General features: G+C 41.0%; 1 protein-coding gene across 1 annotated transcript in view; it reads right to left on the bottom strand.

Annotated features, from left to right (window-relative positions):
* Window positions 1–8,951: 8,951 nt before the first annotated feature.
* Window positions 8,952–19,698, bottom strand: part of efhc2 (EF-hand domain (C-terminal) containing 2) — a 19,901-nt gene continuing 9,154 nt past the window's right edge. Inside the window, exons 7-15 of the mRNA XM_008279971.1 lie at window positions 16,988–17,126; window positions 15,589–15,754; window positions 15,333–15,475; window positions 14,692–14,888; window positions 14,401–14,534; window positions 13,483–13,677; window positions 12,476–12,568; window positions 10,327–10,426; window positions 8,952–9,080 (exon numbers count right to left, since the gene is read on the bottom strand). Of these exons, the coding sequence (XP_008278193.1) occupies window positions 8,952–9,080; window positions 10,327–10,426; window positions 12,476–12,568; window positions 13,483–13,677; window positions 14,401–14,534; window positions 14,692–14,888; window positions 15,333–15,475; window positions 15,589–15,754; window positions 16,988–17,126 (1,296 nt within the window). The remainder of the gene's footprint in view (window positions 9,081–10,326; window positions 10,427–12,475; window positions 12,569–13,482; window positions 13,678–14,400; window positions 14,535–14,691; window positions 14,889–15,332; window positions 15,476–15,588; window positions 15,755–16,987; window positions 17,127–19,698) is intronic.

Raw genomic sequence — 19,698 nt, 5'->3', positions numbered from 1 at the left:
CAGAAACAGTGCTGACTCTGTTTTAGTGGTAAAACTGAAAATTGAGAAATTACAATGACGTAGATACACAAGTTCACTATGTGATTGGTCTCTGACTGGTCATTCTCTTATGACTTGACTGTTTTCCGGAAGAAAATAAAGGAATCATCCTGAAGGATGCAGTTGTAACAATAAAATCAATCCATCAATTAGTTGTCAACTATTAACTTAATTGCCAGCTATTTTGATAACTGATAATATATAGATATAGCTATTTTTACATTCTTTCTTTTATTTGGAATCACATGTGCAATACATCACATACAGTCCTCTTAATGACAAACAATTATATTTCCAGAGTGACTCATTTTCCTTTTTCTTTTTCACTAACACATTTTATACAATTATATAAAGCAAATACAACATGAACATGGGGCGTTTTCATTTTAAAAAATCATAAAAATACCTGAATATAAAGACAATCGGGTCAATGAACTAAATCTTCAACAAAGAGGGGCATCTCAGGGAAATATAACTTTTCCAATCTTTCGCTATAGCTTCAAATTTGGTTTGTTGCAGTCTCAGAGAAAAAGTTATTCTCTCCATTACAAATATTTCATAAATGATGTCATACCAATCCTCTATTGATCTGGCTTAAACCATTTCCTGGTAATAGGTTTTCTAGCAGCCACACTTTATACACAAACAGATAGTTTACAGCTTCTTAAATGTGAATATTTTCAGGTTTCTTTCCTCGTCTGTGACAGTAAACTGAATATTTTTTGGTTGTGGACAAAACAAGACATATGAGGACATCCTCTTGAGCTTTTGAGAAACACTGACAGCTTTGTTTTTGACATTTTCTGATTAATTGAGAAAAAAATGGACAATGAAAACAACGTAGGTTGCCGCTCTCTTCTGGAGTACCAGTGGTTAATTTAATATAGATAATAAATGACAGGTGTTTCTGACCTTTCTGTCGATGCTGACAGTTGTTGTGCAGTTAAGGAATTCTCTGATCTTACTTTTCACTTTTGCTGTTCCTCCTCTGCAGTAGTTTCTACAACTCAGGACCTGCTTTCCTTGTGCACCAGTGCACACATGTAACATTTTCAGCCACATTAGTGCAAAGACATTATTATCAAAATGAAAGTGAAATGCTTGTCTGCATGCAGATAGTATTTGTTTAAATATGTTGTTTTATAACGAAAATGCACTAGTGTAGATGTGGCCACAGACTTTTACCTTTTTACCTTTAGGGAAATGAGATGTCTTGACCACTATTGGATGGATTGCCATGAAATATTCTACAGACATTCATGGCTTTCACAAGATGTCTCCTAATGACTATGTACTTGACAATACTTTGGCTAGAGATCCAGTACATGTAGAACATGGGCATTTTCATCAACTTTATTTGTACTTTGGGTTTAGAGATAGAAAATGTTAGCTCGTTAAACTAAGAAGATAAACATGATAAACGTTACACCTGCTGAACATCAGCATTGTCACTGTAACCATGCTAGCATGCTAATGTTAGCACTTAGTGCAGCTTCACATAGCTGCTAGCATGAGGTGCTTTCCAACACCCACACTGACATGCTGTATAGTACGTCAGAAAAAGATTTAGTATGTCCTAAATACATAGTATGTCAAAAGCAACGAGCCAAAAATACCAGGACATTGTACTACATCTGGTCACATTGCAGTTTGCAGGCCAACATGTTTTCTTGGCCATGCTGACCCACAAACGTCACCGTGTCTTGTACGAGTATGAACACGCTTTAGCCGCCAAGAGTGCACAAACAGATGACAACTCATTTCACACTAGAGACTGCAATGGATATATGAGAAGGATGGTCAAAGCTTAAGGCGCAATATTCTGATGAAATAGTATGTCCCAGTTGTATGCATACTGCACGCAGCACTGCATACTTTGTCAGGGTCGCTGTAGTATGCACTGAAAGTACAAAGTATTTGGAACACACTTTTAGTCTCTAATGTTTGTTGTGTACTTAAATAAACAGATTACATCAACTCAAAAACCTTCTAAAATAGGGTTTTAAATTGAAAGAAGCAACCAAATTAAAACATGATACCAGCAGGAGTATATTTAGAACCAACAGTGGGGCCAAAAACTGTAGCTTTGGGGGGATGAGTTTGGAGAAAAACAACATCTGAACGCAGGTGCTCTGTGATGTGAGAGTGTCTTCCAGGTTGAAGATTTGTTGTCATGAGAAAAGAAAGGCACGCCGCCAGTAAACAGAAACTTTCCCCCTCCTGTTCTCAGATATCTGTTTAGTCTTCATAGATTAGCCCTGACTCCATCAGACTTGCATTAAGCCGTCCATGCACGCTAACATGCATGCACGCACACATATGTTTGCACGTGCACAGCGCGTTCAGATCCTCTTCACCCCAGAGACATTTGTGAATTTCCTGCATATCAGTTTTTACAGTGCAGCAGCCCTGAGCGGAGCAGCAGTAAAGCAGGACGGAGACAAAACAAGAGAAGCAAATTCTTTGCAACAAGCCTCCGTGTTCTGTTTGTGCTGAGCAGAGACAACAGCAAGCAGACCGCAAAACAACACAGTGCATGCTGAGAGCAGGGAGGGGGATTCATGACAGCTTAATCCCTGCGTTTGGTGCAAACTTCGCTTCACATGTTCGTCAACGTGACGCTTTACATTGATGCTGCTAGAAGACGGACACTTGAGCGGCATCAAGACCAGTTTCATTTCACAGTTAAATTCGATATAAGCAAAGAAACTGTCATATACACTTCCGAAAACCATATCAAAATAATAGATTGAGATTATCAGGTCAGTTTAAGAGTTGGATCTGTCTCTTCTGTTTTGGCGAACCTGCCAGAAACTATTTACTTGCACTAAATGCAACAGAATTTGATTAGACAACATATGCAACAGGGGCTGCAAGGTGGAGCAGTTGGTAGCACTGTTGCCTCGCAGCGAGAAGGTCGCCGGTTCACGTCCCGGTGGGGGCACCGGGATCTTTCTGCATGGAGTTTGTATGTTCTCCCTGTGCAGCGTGGGTTCTCTCCGGGTTCTCTGGCTTCCTCCCACAAGTTCAAAAACATGTTGAGGTTAAATGGTGATTGTAAATTGTCCGTAGGTGTGAATGTGAGTGTGCTTGGTTGTCTGTCTCTAAGTGTAGAGTGATAGACTGGTGACCTGTCCAGGGTGTCTCCTGCCTTCACCCTAAGTCAGCTGGGATAGACTCCAGCCCCCCCGCAACCCTAATGAGGATTAAACAGTGTACAGATAATGGATGGATGGAACATATGCAACACAACCACCAGGACACCCCTGTATCTGGGAACATACAGTGTATTCAAGGTTAAAGCTGGCAATATTGTTTTTGGAAACAATCTCAGCAAAAGTGCCAATTATTTCCTCATGCCACTGTCTGTTTCTGCAAACAATTAATGGAGTAATCTGGAAAACAAGAAGCAGACGAATCCATAAAGAAAACGATCATTAGTTCCTGCTTTTTGCATAAACACATCAATATTAATTATCTAATATAATGCGCAGCGGTCACAGTAACTTTAATAACAGTTCTACATTCTCCTGATTATAAATGTATCCTGCAACTTTCACAAACAGTGCAACTTCCTAAAAACACGTAAACCATGGAATCAAAGACGACTAAGAGGGTGGAAACGTTACAAATGGCTTTATAAAGTGAGATTACAAAATTGTGCACTAGTCTAGTCTCATGGTCGAAAGATTTGAGTTTTTTTACATGTGAATATTTAGTGAGTAGTGTAGTCAATGTATCATATGCGACGTGTGTCCGAAAAGTTTCAGGACTGGTGTTACAAAAGATATTTTTCAAATCCAAACTACAAACAAAGTTTTCCCCTTCCAAGTAATCCCCCTGGAGTCTAACACACTTCCCCAGCCTTCTCTGCCACGCCGTCATGCACTCCTGGAAGGATTCTTCCGGGATCCTCCACAGCTCTGTCATTACAGCCATCTTGATGTTGTCCATGTCTTCTAAACTGGTCTCCTTGATGATCTCCTTGAGCTTGGGGAAGAAATCCCACAGAGCCAGGTGGGGTGAGTAGGGAGGTTACTCCAGCACAGCGATGTTCTTCTCAGGCAGGAACTGTCGGATGCTCAGGGCATTGTGAGCAGGTACGTTGTCATGGTGAAGCAGCCACGACTTGTCCTGCCACAACCCTCACCTCTTCTTGCGCACTGAATGAAGTAAACACCACAGGAATCTCTTTGTAGACGTGCTGGCTTATTGTCTGATGGGGAAAACTCGAAGTTTGTAGTTTGGGTTTGAAATCTGTCTTTTGTGGCACCAGTCCTGGAACTTTTCTGACACACCTCGTATATTGCCAATATATCATTGTGGATTTGTTGCGTCTGATAAAACACAACAAGTTAAGATGGCAAATTGCTGAACTTAAACCGTTGCATTGTCTCTGTACTGCTGATTTATCTTGGCTCATCCACCAACACTAAATCTCTCTGTACAGGAGCTAATTTGGAATTATGACACATGCTTGCTCTTCTCAACCACCTGTCAGCTAATTTTAGACTTAGGCTCTGTTCCAACATCCATACTACAAAACTATATAGTACGCCAGGAAAAGATTCAGTTTGTCTCAATACATCTATGTCAAATGTAGTAAGCCAAAAATACCTGGATGTCCTACTACAGTCAGTCGGACTTTGCAGCATGCAAAACAGCAAGCTTTTCTGGCCATTCTGACCCACAATCCTTTGCAAGCAGATGGCAGCTCCAGTCTTGCCTGGACAAACGTTTTTTGGAGGTGAACCTGGCAATGAAGCCACACCATAATACAGCTACAAAAATTATACAATCGACGACAACAAAGAGGAGGAAGGCAAAGCACAGTAACAACCAAGGAACAAAAGGCACCTAAAACAAAATCCAATTCGGGAATAGCGTCAGAGCTGTGAACTCTGCCAGGAGACAAAATCATTAAGCTGCAGTATTTTCTGAAGGTTATTTCATGAGCAGGGCACAAAATAGGTGAAGGCCGTTCTACCAAGTTCAGAATAAATCCTGGTCTCCCTGAATAGCAGCCATTTACATGAGTGGAAATCAAGATTGCACATAAAAAGGACTTTGTATATAATATATACCATTGTAAAGGCTCCGAGTGCTTCCTACCCAACTTCAAACAAAGACGTGATCCTTCTAACAAGTACCGCCTGCATATCCAAAGCCTGATATATCTTCCTCTGTGTCACAGAGCTGCACTGTTGTCCAAAACCTATAAAAACAGACATCAGTGAGTCACTGAGTTGTACAGTCTGGGCAGCAGACAGCCCGGGGAAGACAGGAATTACTAAGAGACAGCTGAACACATTGTTGGCTTTGGCCTTTTCATTGATTTGTTACCAACAGGAAAAATAATGACAGATTAACGACAGTCCTAAATTAACATTATACATGAAATTCAGCAAACTATCATTCTAATCCTGAAGGACGTTTCGCACATTAGCCACTGTAGAAAGGAATGTTTATAACAGTTTTAGCTGTAATTTTATGAAGAATTTACAGTTTGAAAAAAAAGAAAAAAAAGATTCTCCCTGTTTTGTTAAATTACAGCTAAAATTGAGTAAAACAACAGAAAAAAAATATTTATGTGAAATAAAAAGCACACACACAAAACTAGAATTTCCCAACAAAATCTAGGTAATTAGTTCTTTCACAAAATGACACTATTTCTTACGGTACCTAAATAGGCAAAAGATATCGTTATTTTACAGGTATTTGCTGTTGTTTTCCAAGAAAAACTATGTATATTAAGGACTGGCAAAAGGTGAATCATTGATTAAATTGTTATTTTTCTGATTTTCTTTGTTTTGTTAAATTACAGATAATATCGATGGTGTAATGTAAATGTCCACATAAAGGTTAATTTTTTTTTTATTTATTTATTTTTTGACCATGCTTGGCCACACATTTACACAGTTGAACTGTATTTAAATTAGCTAAAAATATAATTATTTTCCAGTTACTTTATTATATTTTCACCAGTTTTACAGCTCTTAAAAGTTACCATATTCCAATCATATTTTTTCTGGCACCCTTGCTGCCAGATTTATTTATTTTAAATTTTTTTTAACTGATGTTCTAAAATGTATTTATTTATTTTTTAGTGTGTGTGTTATTACCAGATTTCACAGACTAATGATGATGGCGCAGCTTGGTCAGTTTTGCTGTTGCCGGGCCACACTGAGCACGACAGGGCAAAAAACGGGATGTGTGGGTGCAAAGAGACGCGACTGGCCAGAGGAAATGCAGCGCTGGACGAGGAGAAGGATGGTGAGGAAATTCCTCCCTCACTAACCTCCCTCTCCCATGGCGTGCTTCAGAAGGCAAAAAAAAAAGGCCAAGTATGTGCTCAGGAAGCTCCCTGCCACCGCTGACCACATCGACGTCACCCTTTGTGTTTTGGTGGAGGGTGACTGGGGAGGGTAATATTTTAGTATGTGTGAAAGCATACGGAGAGGACCTGATAATGCCCTGGGTGATGTAAGGCACTGTTTCTGTGCTCAGTGTGAAGGGGGTGCAGCAGCGCGAGTGTATGTGTGGCTACATGTAGGGGATTGGATGGTTGATTACCTAATGTTTGACTTATCCCCTTACTATAATTTGCTACGCAGGCTCTGATTACAGTGGCGCCTCAACCTGAACAACCTGTGCCTTTTTATGTTCTGACATGGCCACACACAGACAGCCAAACGCATAATGAGCGTGGAGTTCCTCGTAAATTAGACCTCTGCAGAGCTCACTCCTCCTAAGCTCTGTGAATATTCTCCTCTGTAGATTCTGTATAAGAGAATAAATCCCATAACTATCACCATAAATAAGCTACTGATGCTGCATTAAGACTCAAAGAATCTCACACAGGTGTGGAAGAGCAATAACAGACAATAAAAAGATCATAAAATAACTCGTTTTCTAGTTTATTTTTCCACTTTAGCTTGTGAGATTTTGATGAGGTCTTTATGGAGTGGACATACTTTCTGGATTTGGATTACAGTCCATTTACACCTGCTGTTGTAATGTGAATATGACGGGTTTGTAGATTTTACCAGAATATCATCAACATGTAGCACACATTATTCACCCCAGTGACAATTTCAGCTTTTACCAGCTTATAAAACAATACTGGAGGGCATCTGAATGTGTCGGCTTCCTGTGTAGGAATGCGTGAATACATGAATCCAACACATGAATGACAACAACACCCTGCTCACTTTTCTGTAAAAGTAGCGAAAACAACCTCACTAGGTTGGACTGAGTAATGCTGACATACATTTGCAACAAACAGGCCCAAGCAATGTACTTCAAGTTGTGTAGAGTGAGTTGGAAAAGACTTTTTCCACATTTCAGCACCAATTTTGATTCAAAAACATCACAGACAGCAAAATCCAGATTGTAACAACCATCAACTGGAGTTAAGGTTTGTTTGTTGCTTCCAGCTGTTTAGGAGCCTTTCCTCTGAGTTTATTAAACACCTGCAGCATCTATTGGAATACATATCATTCACCTCAGTGGCAATTTCAGCCTTTTTCAATTTACATCATAGTGCTTGAGAAGAGTGTAACACACTATAATCAAAAGCTCCTTTCAGACATGCACTCTTTTCTGTTAATCTAAAGGTTTTTGATGGTGTCAGCTTAGTGTCTGAATCAACACCCTGGCATAAGTGATGTAATTTAAGTTGTGTGAAGCAATTTGGGAAAGGTTTTTTCTACATTTCAGCAGTGACACTGTTTAAAAATAATAATAATAATAATAAGCACAGAGAGCAAAAACAGTGTGTTTGCTAAAATCACAAATTCACTTTGCACTACAGTTCCACATCTATTACAAACTGACAAACAAACTTCCCATTAAAATATACGTTACTTTGATAAAAAATGGAGTCTGTAACAGGTCAGATTAATGAGACTCGCGGATAATAAACATAATCCAGGTTTTGCCTAATAGGAGCTGAAATTTGTTGCTTCCAGCTGTTTGCAGGAGTGTTTTCTCTGAGTTTATTAAATATCTGCAGACAGCAGTAGGATTCATATGTGGGTCTCAAACATTTATGTATAACAGCAGTGGCTTCATTAATTACTTATAAGTCTAGATGATCCCTGACATGGAGACAGGATGGATCAGGATCTACCAGCAGGTCACAAAGAGTCAGTTATAGCATTAGTTTCATGGCAGCTGTCCTTAAGTTCAGTCCTGAGCTCCATCACAGCTGTTGTGATATTTTTTGGATATTAGTTATTTAGACAGTTTGATAGGCTTGTTATCAGCTTAGATTTAGTCTTTTGTTTGTGATTTTGATAATATACTTACCCGTGTTGCATGTAAAGGCAAACCTGCATTACGTTGGCTTGTTCTGTCACTGTGGTGGGATGTCTGAATAGAGCTGTAAGAAACCTTATTGTACAGGGGGGCTGTGGCTGAATGACAGAATGCTGTCACTTTAACAGGATGATGAACACTGTTGTGCATTTTATGTCTGCAAAGAGTTATAATGTCTGTGAACACACAGGCCAGGCCTGAAATATGGTTCTGCTTTAATGCGCCATGTTTTGGGTTTTTTTTGAGACGTCTTGGCTGGATTCACACCATTTCATGTAAACACACACACACACAAAAGCACATCAAAAAGCATCTGTGTTCTTGAAACATTTCTCCCCTGAAGCACCAATTTTCCACTTAAATGGATTGTGTTAGTTGAGCCATTGAGACCATTGCTGCCAAATTTTTCAAAAACAAGAAAACAAACTTACAGATTATTCACACACATCCCATCCCCTGTGGCTTTGCTCATCTCCAGCATGATGGAAGCTCAGACGCTGGTTAGCCGATGTAACGTGTTCTTTAATAGAGGAACTTAGGGTGGGTGTGTTTGTGTTTGTGATGTAAAATCCTTGTCACCTCCCGCTGCATGTCTATGTTGAGGTGGCGGCTGTTGGGTCGGCGTTGTTGGAGGGAACGCTGAATAAGTCCTGCAGAAGGGCGGTGTAGTTCACATTTTTCACCGTAGCTTCGTCGGCATCAAACCTCACGTTCACATGAAACTGGAAAGAGGAATACACGTTACTGCATGACTCGGACAACATCAAATTATTTACATGCTCAGTGTTGCTAGTAACTGATTATTTTTAGTTTCCATCTTGAGTTTACTATTTATTGTTCTCTTCTTAGCATTCTAACTTATTTGTTGTTGCATCGTAGGTAAAAACCTCTTCTTTGTTTCATTTGTCTTATTCTGCTTTATATGCCCTGATTTTTTCTTGAATTTCCTTGAACTTTGAATTTTCAGTGTGCCTCGGGTATTCTGTGTTAAAACATTGCTTTGTTTCAGCATCACTCTCTGAAATGAGGAAAAATTCTTCCTCAAATGTCGCTACACAACCCAAACTACTGTTGCTTGTGCGTGTCTATCTGTTAATGCGACAGTATGTAGCTCCGACTTGTGCTGTGTTAAAAGTGAAATTTGAAAGATTGCTGTTGCAACTTTCACAGAAGAGTGAGTTGGGTGTTCATTCACACATGACGCTGAATCGTTCAGATGCCTTCAGGTTTAGCAGAAAGAAGAGAATGTCTGAAAAGAGTTAATGACACACAAGGTGCAGTGGCTGTTCTCAGTCTTTTACAGTTTAATTTCAGGCTGTTTTAGAGCAGAGGGCAGAGTAGTTGAGCAGAGACTGAGCGACTAGTTTTGGCTTAGAACCCGGCGAGGCAAAGAGCAGCTGGAAACCGTGGCAGAGGAAAATTAGACAAGGACTGTGTCGGCATACACACTGCAACATCCAAACACACACACAAATTCAGTGCACCCTCATTCTGTCCACACAAACCGCCCTTTGTTGTCATGCCAAGCTGTATATCTGTTTTGCTCACCTGTTTCTGCTTAGATGTGGCCGTGGCCAATCATGCCAAATCAGAATTACATGGAGAAGATACAAATACAGGAAAGAAGAACAGAGGAGCTGCTTCTCTCATTTTGACCACCTCTGTGCAAGTGTGTCACCTTATCTAAAGTCATTCTCTGCGCACAATAAATTGTCCTCTTGTCCATTTCACTACTTCTTCCCACTCACTTGATTCTGCCTTTGGCTCACTTATCCCTTGAGTCATTGCAGGTAGGGCTAAAATGTAGATTGATTTTCACTTACACCTATTTAAAAATCTGTGCACACACTGTGAAAATCACTTACTGTCCCTTTCTGATTGACTCTCACTAAAAGTACGTTTTGTCCCCTGTTTTTCCATCTAAACTTTACTTGTTTTGTGTGTATTGTTGTCATTCCTCTGTCTTACCTTTAAGATGTCATCGGGCATTACTGGTGGAGCAGGATTCTTTATCCAGTCAATACCAGCAAGGAAGGCATAGTAGTCAATCTCATCTCCATCTGCAAACCTACGGCAGACATGGATACAAGAAACAGTTCGCATAGCACCAAGTAAGGATTTAAAGACCCCATATTATGCTCATTCACAGACTCATAAATGTATTTTTGGGATCCACTAGAATATGTTTACATGCTTTAATGTTCAAAGACATATTATATGTACACTACTGCAGCACCTCTTCAGCTTCTGTCATTAAGGTTCCCGAGCTGATTACTTGCAATAACGGTATGATTTTATATTTATACATACATACATATCATACACACACACATATATGTATATATATATATATATACTTTATGAAAAACTCTTTGTTTAAATATGCATATCAGATATATGCAAATCTAAAAATGTCAAAATTTGTAATAATTTACAGAATACAAATTTCAACTTTTTAATTTACATATTTTACACACATACAAATTACATATTTTATGATTTCATAAGTCAGAAATTAGTGTAAAAAGTCTGTCGTTGCCATGGTCTTTTGAATAAAATATAAATTAGGCTTTGACTGATTTATGAACAAACCAATCTGTAAAAACCTTCAGAATCTGGCGTACGCAGGTGCTACAGAAATGGAGATTTCTCTCCAGAGTGTGATGAAAAAATTATTTTGAAAAGGCAGCCTTCAAAGATATGTATTACATTTAAAAAAATCTACAGACACAAATAGAAAAAAGTGCAACAAACTAAACACACTGCGTATTTTGGAGTAGTGGAAGCAAAATACCCTCAAAATTTCCAATGCATGGAAAAATTTTGTTTTTGCCAGCAGTGTCTCAACTTACTGTGTTCACACCAGACGCCAGTAAAATCATTCGAGTGAATGATTTACATGTATAGTCAACATGAAGACGCAATTAGACGCAAGTAGACGTCCTGTAGTGCGAATAGCGTGGCGCAAATGGCGCGAATGATGCGAAATGAGCAAGTTATTCATGATGCGATTCTCGCCGCGTTAAATGCACAAGTTCAAAAATCTGAACTCAAGCCATTTTTTACGCCGCTATGGCTAGTCAGCGTTGAGATCCTCTGGTGACTTCAAGAACATGATTCATTCATTTTTTTGCAACTACACCGTGAATATTGATTGATTTACTCACTGGAGACAAATGGACAGGCGCTCTGCAGTTGGGATAGAGCGCCTATATCCTGGTACTGATCCTCTCCAACAGGTCGTCAAACTGGATCTGGGTCAGCCGAAGCGCAGGAAGCGGCCTTCATCCAGTCGCAGCTCCTGGAGAAGGTGGTGGAATTCCCCAAGCTGTGTGCGTGTCTGGAGGATCCGATGGACCCAGACACGGCAAATTCGTGCGAATGACGCGAATCCAGACGTGAATCTCGTCGCGTTAAATGTGCGAACGATTCGAATTATTCAGGCGTAATATAAAGGCGTCCAAATACATGCCAACAACGTGTTGAATTTGTGTCTGGTGTGAACGCAGCATTAGGCCTCCTCGTGAAAAGCCCAGACTGTTCTGGTTGGTCAGCTGGACCAGCAAAAGCGAGGTAATGCTGGTTATGTATTCTAACTTTTAATTTATGAGTGTAGGGATGTAGCTCCTGCAGAAGAAGTTTCATGAGGAAATAATGTTGGATTGCTCATTCTTTGTTTGAGGGAAACACTAGCTGCTTGGGGGGCATTATGAATAGATGTTACATGATGATGTAGATAAGTAACAGAAGAAAAGCCTGGACTTAAAACAAGGCATTTTATGCAGGTAAGGAGAAGTGTTTTTTTTAAGAATAACTCCATTTAGTGTGGATTTTAAGCTTTTATATGCACAAAAAAAGCAGTTGTGTAACACACTGAAGGAAAGGGAGAAACCTACAAAGCAGAATATAGGCTCTTCAAATGAAGCTATTATGCACAACTTCTAATGCATCATTTTTACTGGTATTTAGTCTGAATGATGGTTCAGAAATTTTTCAACTATGCCAAGAATAATTCTGGGCATAAAATTGCCGCTATACTTTAGTGAAAATGAATCATTCAAAACCGTTCTGAAAATGTTGTGGTACCTGAAGTGTGCAGTGATTAGTGGGCTCTTACTTGCTGAGCAGACCTCCGAGCAGGTTCTCTGGCAGGGGGAGCTGGAAGGCTTTACAAATGGTCCTTGTGTCTTTGGTGGAGAGGTGGCCAGTTCTAGAGACAAAGAAGAGCAGAAAAACACAGGCACCTGGTATAAAAAAAAAACAACAACAAATCTTCAGTTTGCAAACTCCGGTGTGGACTCACGCTGGCTACATGCCTGTTTGTGGTGAGATATCTGAAAACAGCTCGAAGAAAAAAAAACAAGCTGTTTGGAGGCCAATATATGACATCATAGAAAATGTGCCACCAGCAGCAACATGAGCCGGCCTTTGTTGTCTTTTCAAAAAAAAACTACCATTCCTATGCGTATAAACATGGAGCCATTATTTATGGAAAAATGCTTCAAACTGATACTGTATACAGACAATGTGTGTGCGTGACACAGAGGATGCTTGTCCTCTAAGACCACAGTTGTTTTCCACTGTGATGCCAGATAGTCCAGAGGCTCATTCCTGACATGCCATCTTCATTACAGGGACGCTGATGAACAATCTGACGCTAACTGACGGTGTCAACAGAGTCGTACACACAGACAGCTTATCCATTTCAGCTAAAAGCAGGTTAAAGGTCTGGTCCTGTGGATGAGGAGTTGTAGGCGCTTTAAGCATGTGACTTTATTCACAAAAACTAAAGGAGAAAGACACACAGGCAGAGGCAGACGAAGTGTGGGTGTGTGTGTGAACTGCAGAGCTGCATGCCATACAGGTCTTCAGGGTCCATCTGGTTCCAATGCTCCACTCTCGCATTGCTGGAACTAATCGCTGCTCTGAGATATGGGGCCAGTGGCTGCACGATTGATGTCTTGTTGTGACGCTATCTGCCTGTCTGTTTGTGTGTGTGTATGTGTGTGTGGGTGTGTTTCTGTTGCAACAATATTTGTTCTTAAGCAAACATCTGTGTGTGTGTGTGTGTGTGTGTGTGTGTGTGTGTGTGTGTGTGGTACAGTATATGTGTGTGATGCTCACTTGTGTCGGTCTTGGTGTGCAAAAGCTCCAGTCATGTCAGGGAGCTCCTCAAAGTGCTTCTTCTTGAGGAAGTCCTGAGCCACGGCCAGCATCAGGCCCACGTCCACCTCGGGCTGCGAGCGCTCGGAGAAACGTCGGCACAGAACCAGAACCTCGTGCTCTGACAGACTGCAGTCCAGATCCATCAGCGTGTTCCTGCAGGCACACACACCATTGATGGGACATGAGTTAACCACATCTTACAACTTTAAAGAATTCAGTTGCTATTTACACCCTCCAAACTTGACAGAATCTACTCAGCATTATTTGCTTTCTGAGAAGTAAGTTGCTACAAGTCAAAATATGCTCTCATCAAACCAAATACATATTAGTAATACATTCACTGCTGTTACTTTCATATGAAGAAAATCACATTAACGGCTTTTCAGGATTAATCTATTATTTTTGCCAGCTAGAGGAACAGGCTACCGGTAAATGTTTTCACAATTTTGAACTGATCCAACCTAATGCAGAGGTCGAACTTATTTTACTGAACATTTACTCAGAACTACCTGACACCATGTCAAAGAAATCGTTGGTACGGCTGCATTTTGTGTCATAAAGTGAGATGCAAACTTTGCAAAAAGCAGTTTGTGTAGCAGCTCAACAAGCAACATGGCAAATTATCTAAAAACAGCAGCTAACTTGTCTTTGTTATATTCCTCAACAGTCTTTGTGCTGTGATCACTGGTCCGTTCTGAGTCATTTTAACATGGTTAATAATGATCATGATACTGCAATTACACTTCATGGTCAGAACCTAAATATAAATCTGGACGTACAGTAGATTTGAATTTTGCTCTGATTGAGTGGACTCATTTATTTCAGTATGCATTAATGTGAGGCAAGGACAGAACTGTTTCTGCTGCAGTGCTGTACCTGAATGACTCATAGGGGATGAAGCCAGTGTTGGTGGGATCACTGAGAGCCAGAAACTTCCTGATCTCACTCTGCTTCTCCTCCGTGACAGACCGTAGCTTACTGAGGATTCTGCCTATGTTGGCTTTGGGAAACTTTTGATAATAGCACACAAACACGCACTCTTTAATCACATGTAACATTCCAAAGGAAAATATGACTGCTTCCCGTCTCTGTGCCAAAAACCACAACTGAAAACAAGCCTGTGATACCACAACCAAACAAACATTCTTTCCGCAGTTTCCTTCATACCTCTTCAGCATGTTTCTCCATGTAGTTGAAGGTGTACTCATCAGTAGACAGAAGCTGGAAGTTTTTACTGTTGATGCAGAGAGTAGCTCCGATGTACAGGTCCTGAGCTATGAAGTATTCAGACAGCTCCTTCTTAAACAGCTCCTGGCCAGGCTTCTTCACTCGACCACGCTCCAGAAACTTTCCACCCAGTACACCTAGTACAGGAGGAAAGAAAAAGTGTAATTTAGCTGAAAAGGACCTGTAGTGATAAGTATCTTAACACTTTTTAAATGCACTGCCTTCACTTTTTTTTGTATAAACAAAATGTTTTGTTTATAAATTGAGATAAAGGTCCACTCATATCATTCAGTTTGACATCATTTTAAATGGCTGGGTATCTTATTCTGCAGCCATGCTGACAAGTGCCTGACCCAATGGTTTAGTATTCATCTTGCACCGTAAAAACTACCATTAAATATTGATTTGCATCAATGGAAATGCAGGTCTAAGAACTGACCGTCATCTGTTTCAACAGTTTTCAAAAGAGTCTGGAGCTGGAAACTCAATCTGACAAAGTTAATGTTTACCATGAGAGTCATAGATTTGTATCTGGGGTCCTGGGAGTGGCTCTGGTGCAGCTGTGCTCCAGACGGTTTTACCTGAGTTCCTCTGTGGAGGTTCAAACACACTGATGGAGTCATCGCACAGGTAGAAGGAGATGATGAACACCCGCTCTCTGTCAACTGCATCACTGGTCACCATCTTGGCACGGAAATTCAGCACATTACTCTCTATGCCACGTCTGTGGGGACAAAAACACACAACTAGAGTTGGAGGCCACCACGAACACGCACACAAACACACAAATATTTCAGTGTGTAATTTGATTGTGACTGTGACTACCACTCATCCAACCTGTCCTTCTCCATAAATTTGTGGAAATCTTTCCGTGGGGGCTTGGGCAGCAGGCCCTGGCAGGAGCTCAGTGAGTCCTCCTCTGAGCCAAAGCCATTGTAGGGGGGCATGAGCCTCGAGGGCTTCTGGGCTGGGGGAGCTTTGTACTGCAGTGGGGTGAAGTCCTCTGAGAGGAAGGAGCAGAAAGAAAAGACAAAACGCTTTAAAGAAGAAAGAAACCCAGGAGGAGAGCTAAAATGATCAGAGGGAGGCAGGTAATCCATCCCTGGGCTGACCTCTGACTGCTCAGAGTCAGACAGGACCCTCCATCACTGTGGCCTGTCAGCAGGGGCTCCGCCTGCTTTATACTGTGACTAATGCAGCAAACCCCCAGAACCTGCCCAGGGTGGCAGACACAGCCAGGACCAGCCTGGGTTTCTCCTGCTGCCGAGCGCTGTGCCTCCCGCGGCCCCTGGAGGCCTGAAAATCTGATGTCAAGTGGACAGTGGTGCTGAACTCTCTCACTGGTTCAATATTCATCAACCAAGAAGTGATGAGAGAGAACACAGCACATCTCAGCTGTTCTAACTCTGTGGATATAAGTACTACATCCCCCAGCAAAGGTTCCACTGATCTGAATCAGTTTTTTTAGGACGGTAACGGCGCTCACTCGTGTTTGCTCCTACTGCCCCCAAGTGTCCAGAATGATGCAAAGCAACGGAGAAATACTTAAGTTAAAGAACTTACAATATTATTTATGATACACATTTACCTAACTAGTTTAAACATTAAGGCAAAACCATATAATAATAAAAAATATATATTTTTTATAAAGATCAAATTTATCTGACTTATTTAAATATTAAAGTCAAGACCCTATAATATCATATATAATATTAGATATAAAATACACATTTACTCGACTAATTCAAATATCAAGATTAAGATTCTAATACAATTTGTTATGTAAAACAGGTCAAATATTTATGTTTAGGTCCTACAATCCATCCATCCATCCATCCATCCATCCATCTATACACCGCCTAATCCTCACGAGGGTCGTGGGGGGCTGGAGGTCGCCAGTCTATCACAGGGCTACACTTAGAGACAGACAAACAAGCACACTCACATTCACACCTGCGGACAATTTAGAATCACCAATTAACCTCAACATGTTTTTGGACTGTGGGAGGAAGCTGGAGAACCCACACTGAGCGAGGAGAACATGCAAACTCCACGCAGAAAGATCCCGCTGTCCTCACCAGGACGTGAATCTGCGAACTTTTTGCTGCGAGGCGACGGTGCTGACCACCGATCCACCTTGGACTTCTATCTCGACCGGGTGGGGAGAGGGTGAAGGGGAGAGAGAAAAGGAAAGCATACCAAAAAAAGACAAGAGAACCCAGACAGTGGTAATTACCAATGTCGTATTTGGAGCGATAGTAGTCTTTGGTGAAGTCATCACAGTCGGTGATGGTCACTATCCTGCCCCACACATTTATCTCCCCTCCGATAACCAGGTCACAGTCCTTATAGAACTCCTCATGGTTAGCTCCAGTCTGCAGGAAAGAGTGGAAAATACACATTCATCACTTGTTGAACCTTGTGTATGAATTTCTATTTAGATTGCAGTGAGTGCTGGTAATGAACAGAGCAGGGTCAGAGTTGACGTGTTAGTTTCAGGGGAAATAGTGTTCTGATACAAGCTTACCTGATGGTCAAAAGTATGTGAACAAGTAATCACACATACCATTTACTTCATCCTCTGTGTGCAGTGAATCAAATGTTACTCATGTACTGATTTATTAAGAAGTCGATGTTTCCGTCACAAGGACTTTTCCACTGAGGCATGCTTATTGTAGATTTGGCCATTGAGGGGGTGTTTCAGGAGATTTGAGATGTCACATGCTTTGTGGGAATCTTGAGTGTGGGGATACACCTCCAACACAGCTGTGGACTGTCATGTAATTATGAGCAATATTATGGGCTGTATTTAAGTCCTGTATCACTTTATGAATGATACGTAATTAGAAATGCCCTTCTGACTAAACGGTTGACTTTTTAATAAATCAGTGACATATACAGTCATGGAAAAAATTATTAGACCACCCTCGTTTTCTTCAATTTCTTGTGTGTTTTAATGTCTGGTACCACTAAAAGTATATGATCTGAAGAAAACAATTACCATGACAAAAAATGCAGCTGATTACATCATACTTATGTCCTATTTGACATCCATCCATTATCTATACACCGCTTAATCCTCATTAGGGTCACGGGGGGCTAGAGGCTATCTCAGCTGACTTAGGGTGAAGGCAGGGAACACCCTGGACAGGTCACCAGTCTATCACAGGGCCACACTTAAGAGACAGACAACCAAGCACACTCACATTCACACCTACGGACAATTTAGAATCACCAATTAACCTCAACATGTTTTTGGACTGTGTGGGAGGAAGCTGGAGAATCCGGAGAGAACCCACACTGCACGGGGAGAACATGCAAACTCCCCGCAGAAAGATCCCAGTGTCCCCACCGGGACATGAACCGGCTACTTTTTTGCTGCGAGGCAACAATGCTAACCACCGACCCACCTTGCAGCCCCCTATTTGACATGCTTATAAGAGGCCATTTAATGTCATAAGCGGCACTGCACATGCAAAGGCCTACAGTGGTTTCCTGCTTACATTTAAGTCGTAGCACAACTCAGAAGCTGTCAGCTCTCACATAATGCCTAAAACAAAAGAATTATGTGAACCCTTAAAGACAGCCATCTTGGCACTGCTGAGAATTGGCATGAGTGAGAGACAAGTAGTGAAAAAACTGAAGATCTCCAAGACAGCTGTTCATTACACCAAGAAAAAACAAGTCCACTGTGGTGCTACTAAATTGCTAGCTGGTCGCGGCAGGAAACGTCTTTCTAACCCATGAGATGACCGTGCACTCATCCATTCCTGTGTCAGGAACAGTCGTCAGACCTCCAGGGACTTTAAAAATGAGTGGGCACTCTGGAGAAATGTGACTTGTTCGGCAAGGACAGTTCAAAACCCACTTCTTGAAGATGGTCTGAAGTCACATGGGGCACAGAAGATTGGACTGCTGATGATTGGGCTGAGGTTCTCTTCAGTGATGAATCCAAATTCGCCCACTCCAGCCAAATTACTGGTTAGGATGAAGCCTGGAGAAGCCTACAGACCAGACTGTCTTGCCCCTACAGTAAAACATGGGGGTGGATCAGTGACCATCTGGGCTTGTTTCAATATGGGTGGAACAGGGCAAATGCAATTGTGCGAAGGCCGAATGAACCAGGTCATGTACAGGGCTACTCTCGAAAACAGTCTTCTTCCATCAGCTGGAAAACTCTTTCTTGCCTCCAATAACTGGATTTTCCAACAACACAATGCCCCTTATCACATGGCAAGGTCAGTTAAAGCCTGGATGGAAAACCAGAACATTGGAACCGTGCCTTGGCCTGCTATATCACCAGATCTAAAACCAATTGAAAACCTGAGGAGAATCATCAAACGCAAAATGGAGAACCCAAAAACAAGCCCAAAAACAAAGCAAATCTGTTTGAATTTGTGCAACAGGAATGGACTGCTGTGACAACAGAACAATGTCAGGAGCTGGTGGAGAACATGCCAAGACGCATGGCTGCAGTCATCAAGTACAATGGTTATGCAACCAAGGACTAACTCCTGTGTTTATCATGTGACTAAAACCGACAAAAGAAATCATGGAATGTCTAAAAGCACTGTTTTGGCAGTACAATGCCATAGCTACTGATATAAGAACTTAAGTGATTTTGATAATTATCAAGAAAACCATGGAAAATTAATAGATATCAGCTCTTACATTAAACTCTTTCGAGCTGTTTTTGTTGTTATCATTATATTTGTTCAAACAAATGTACCTTTAGTTGTACCAGGCATTAAAATTAATTGAAGAAAACAAGGGTGGTCTAATAATTTTTCCATGACTGTATACGCAGAAATGCAGAGGTTTTTTTTTTCTTAAGTTTGTGGACACCCACACCCTACCCACATGAATTAATGCAGATAGTTTCAAAACTATGGGCATAGGCATGGCAGCAATAAAAATCTGTGCCTTAAATTTCAAGGTAATGTCATG

Source organism: Stegastes partitus, unplaced genomic scaffold, assembly GCF_000690725.1.
Source record: "Stegastes partitus isolate 25-593 unplaced genomic scaffold, Stegastes_partitus-1.0.2 Scaffold177, whole genome shotgun sequence".
Taxonomy (NCBI): Eukaryota; Metazoa; Chordata; class Actinopteri; family Pomacentridae; genus Stegastes; species Stegastes partitus.
This window is presented reverse-complemented; position numbering and strand designations above follow the sequence as displayed.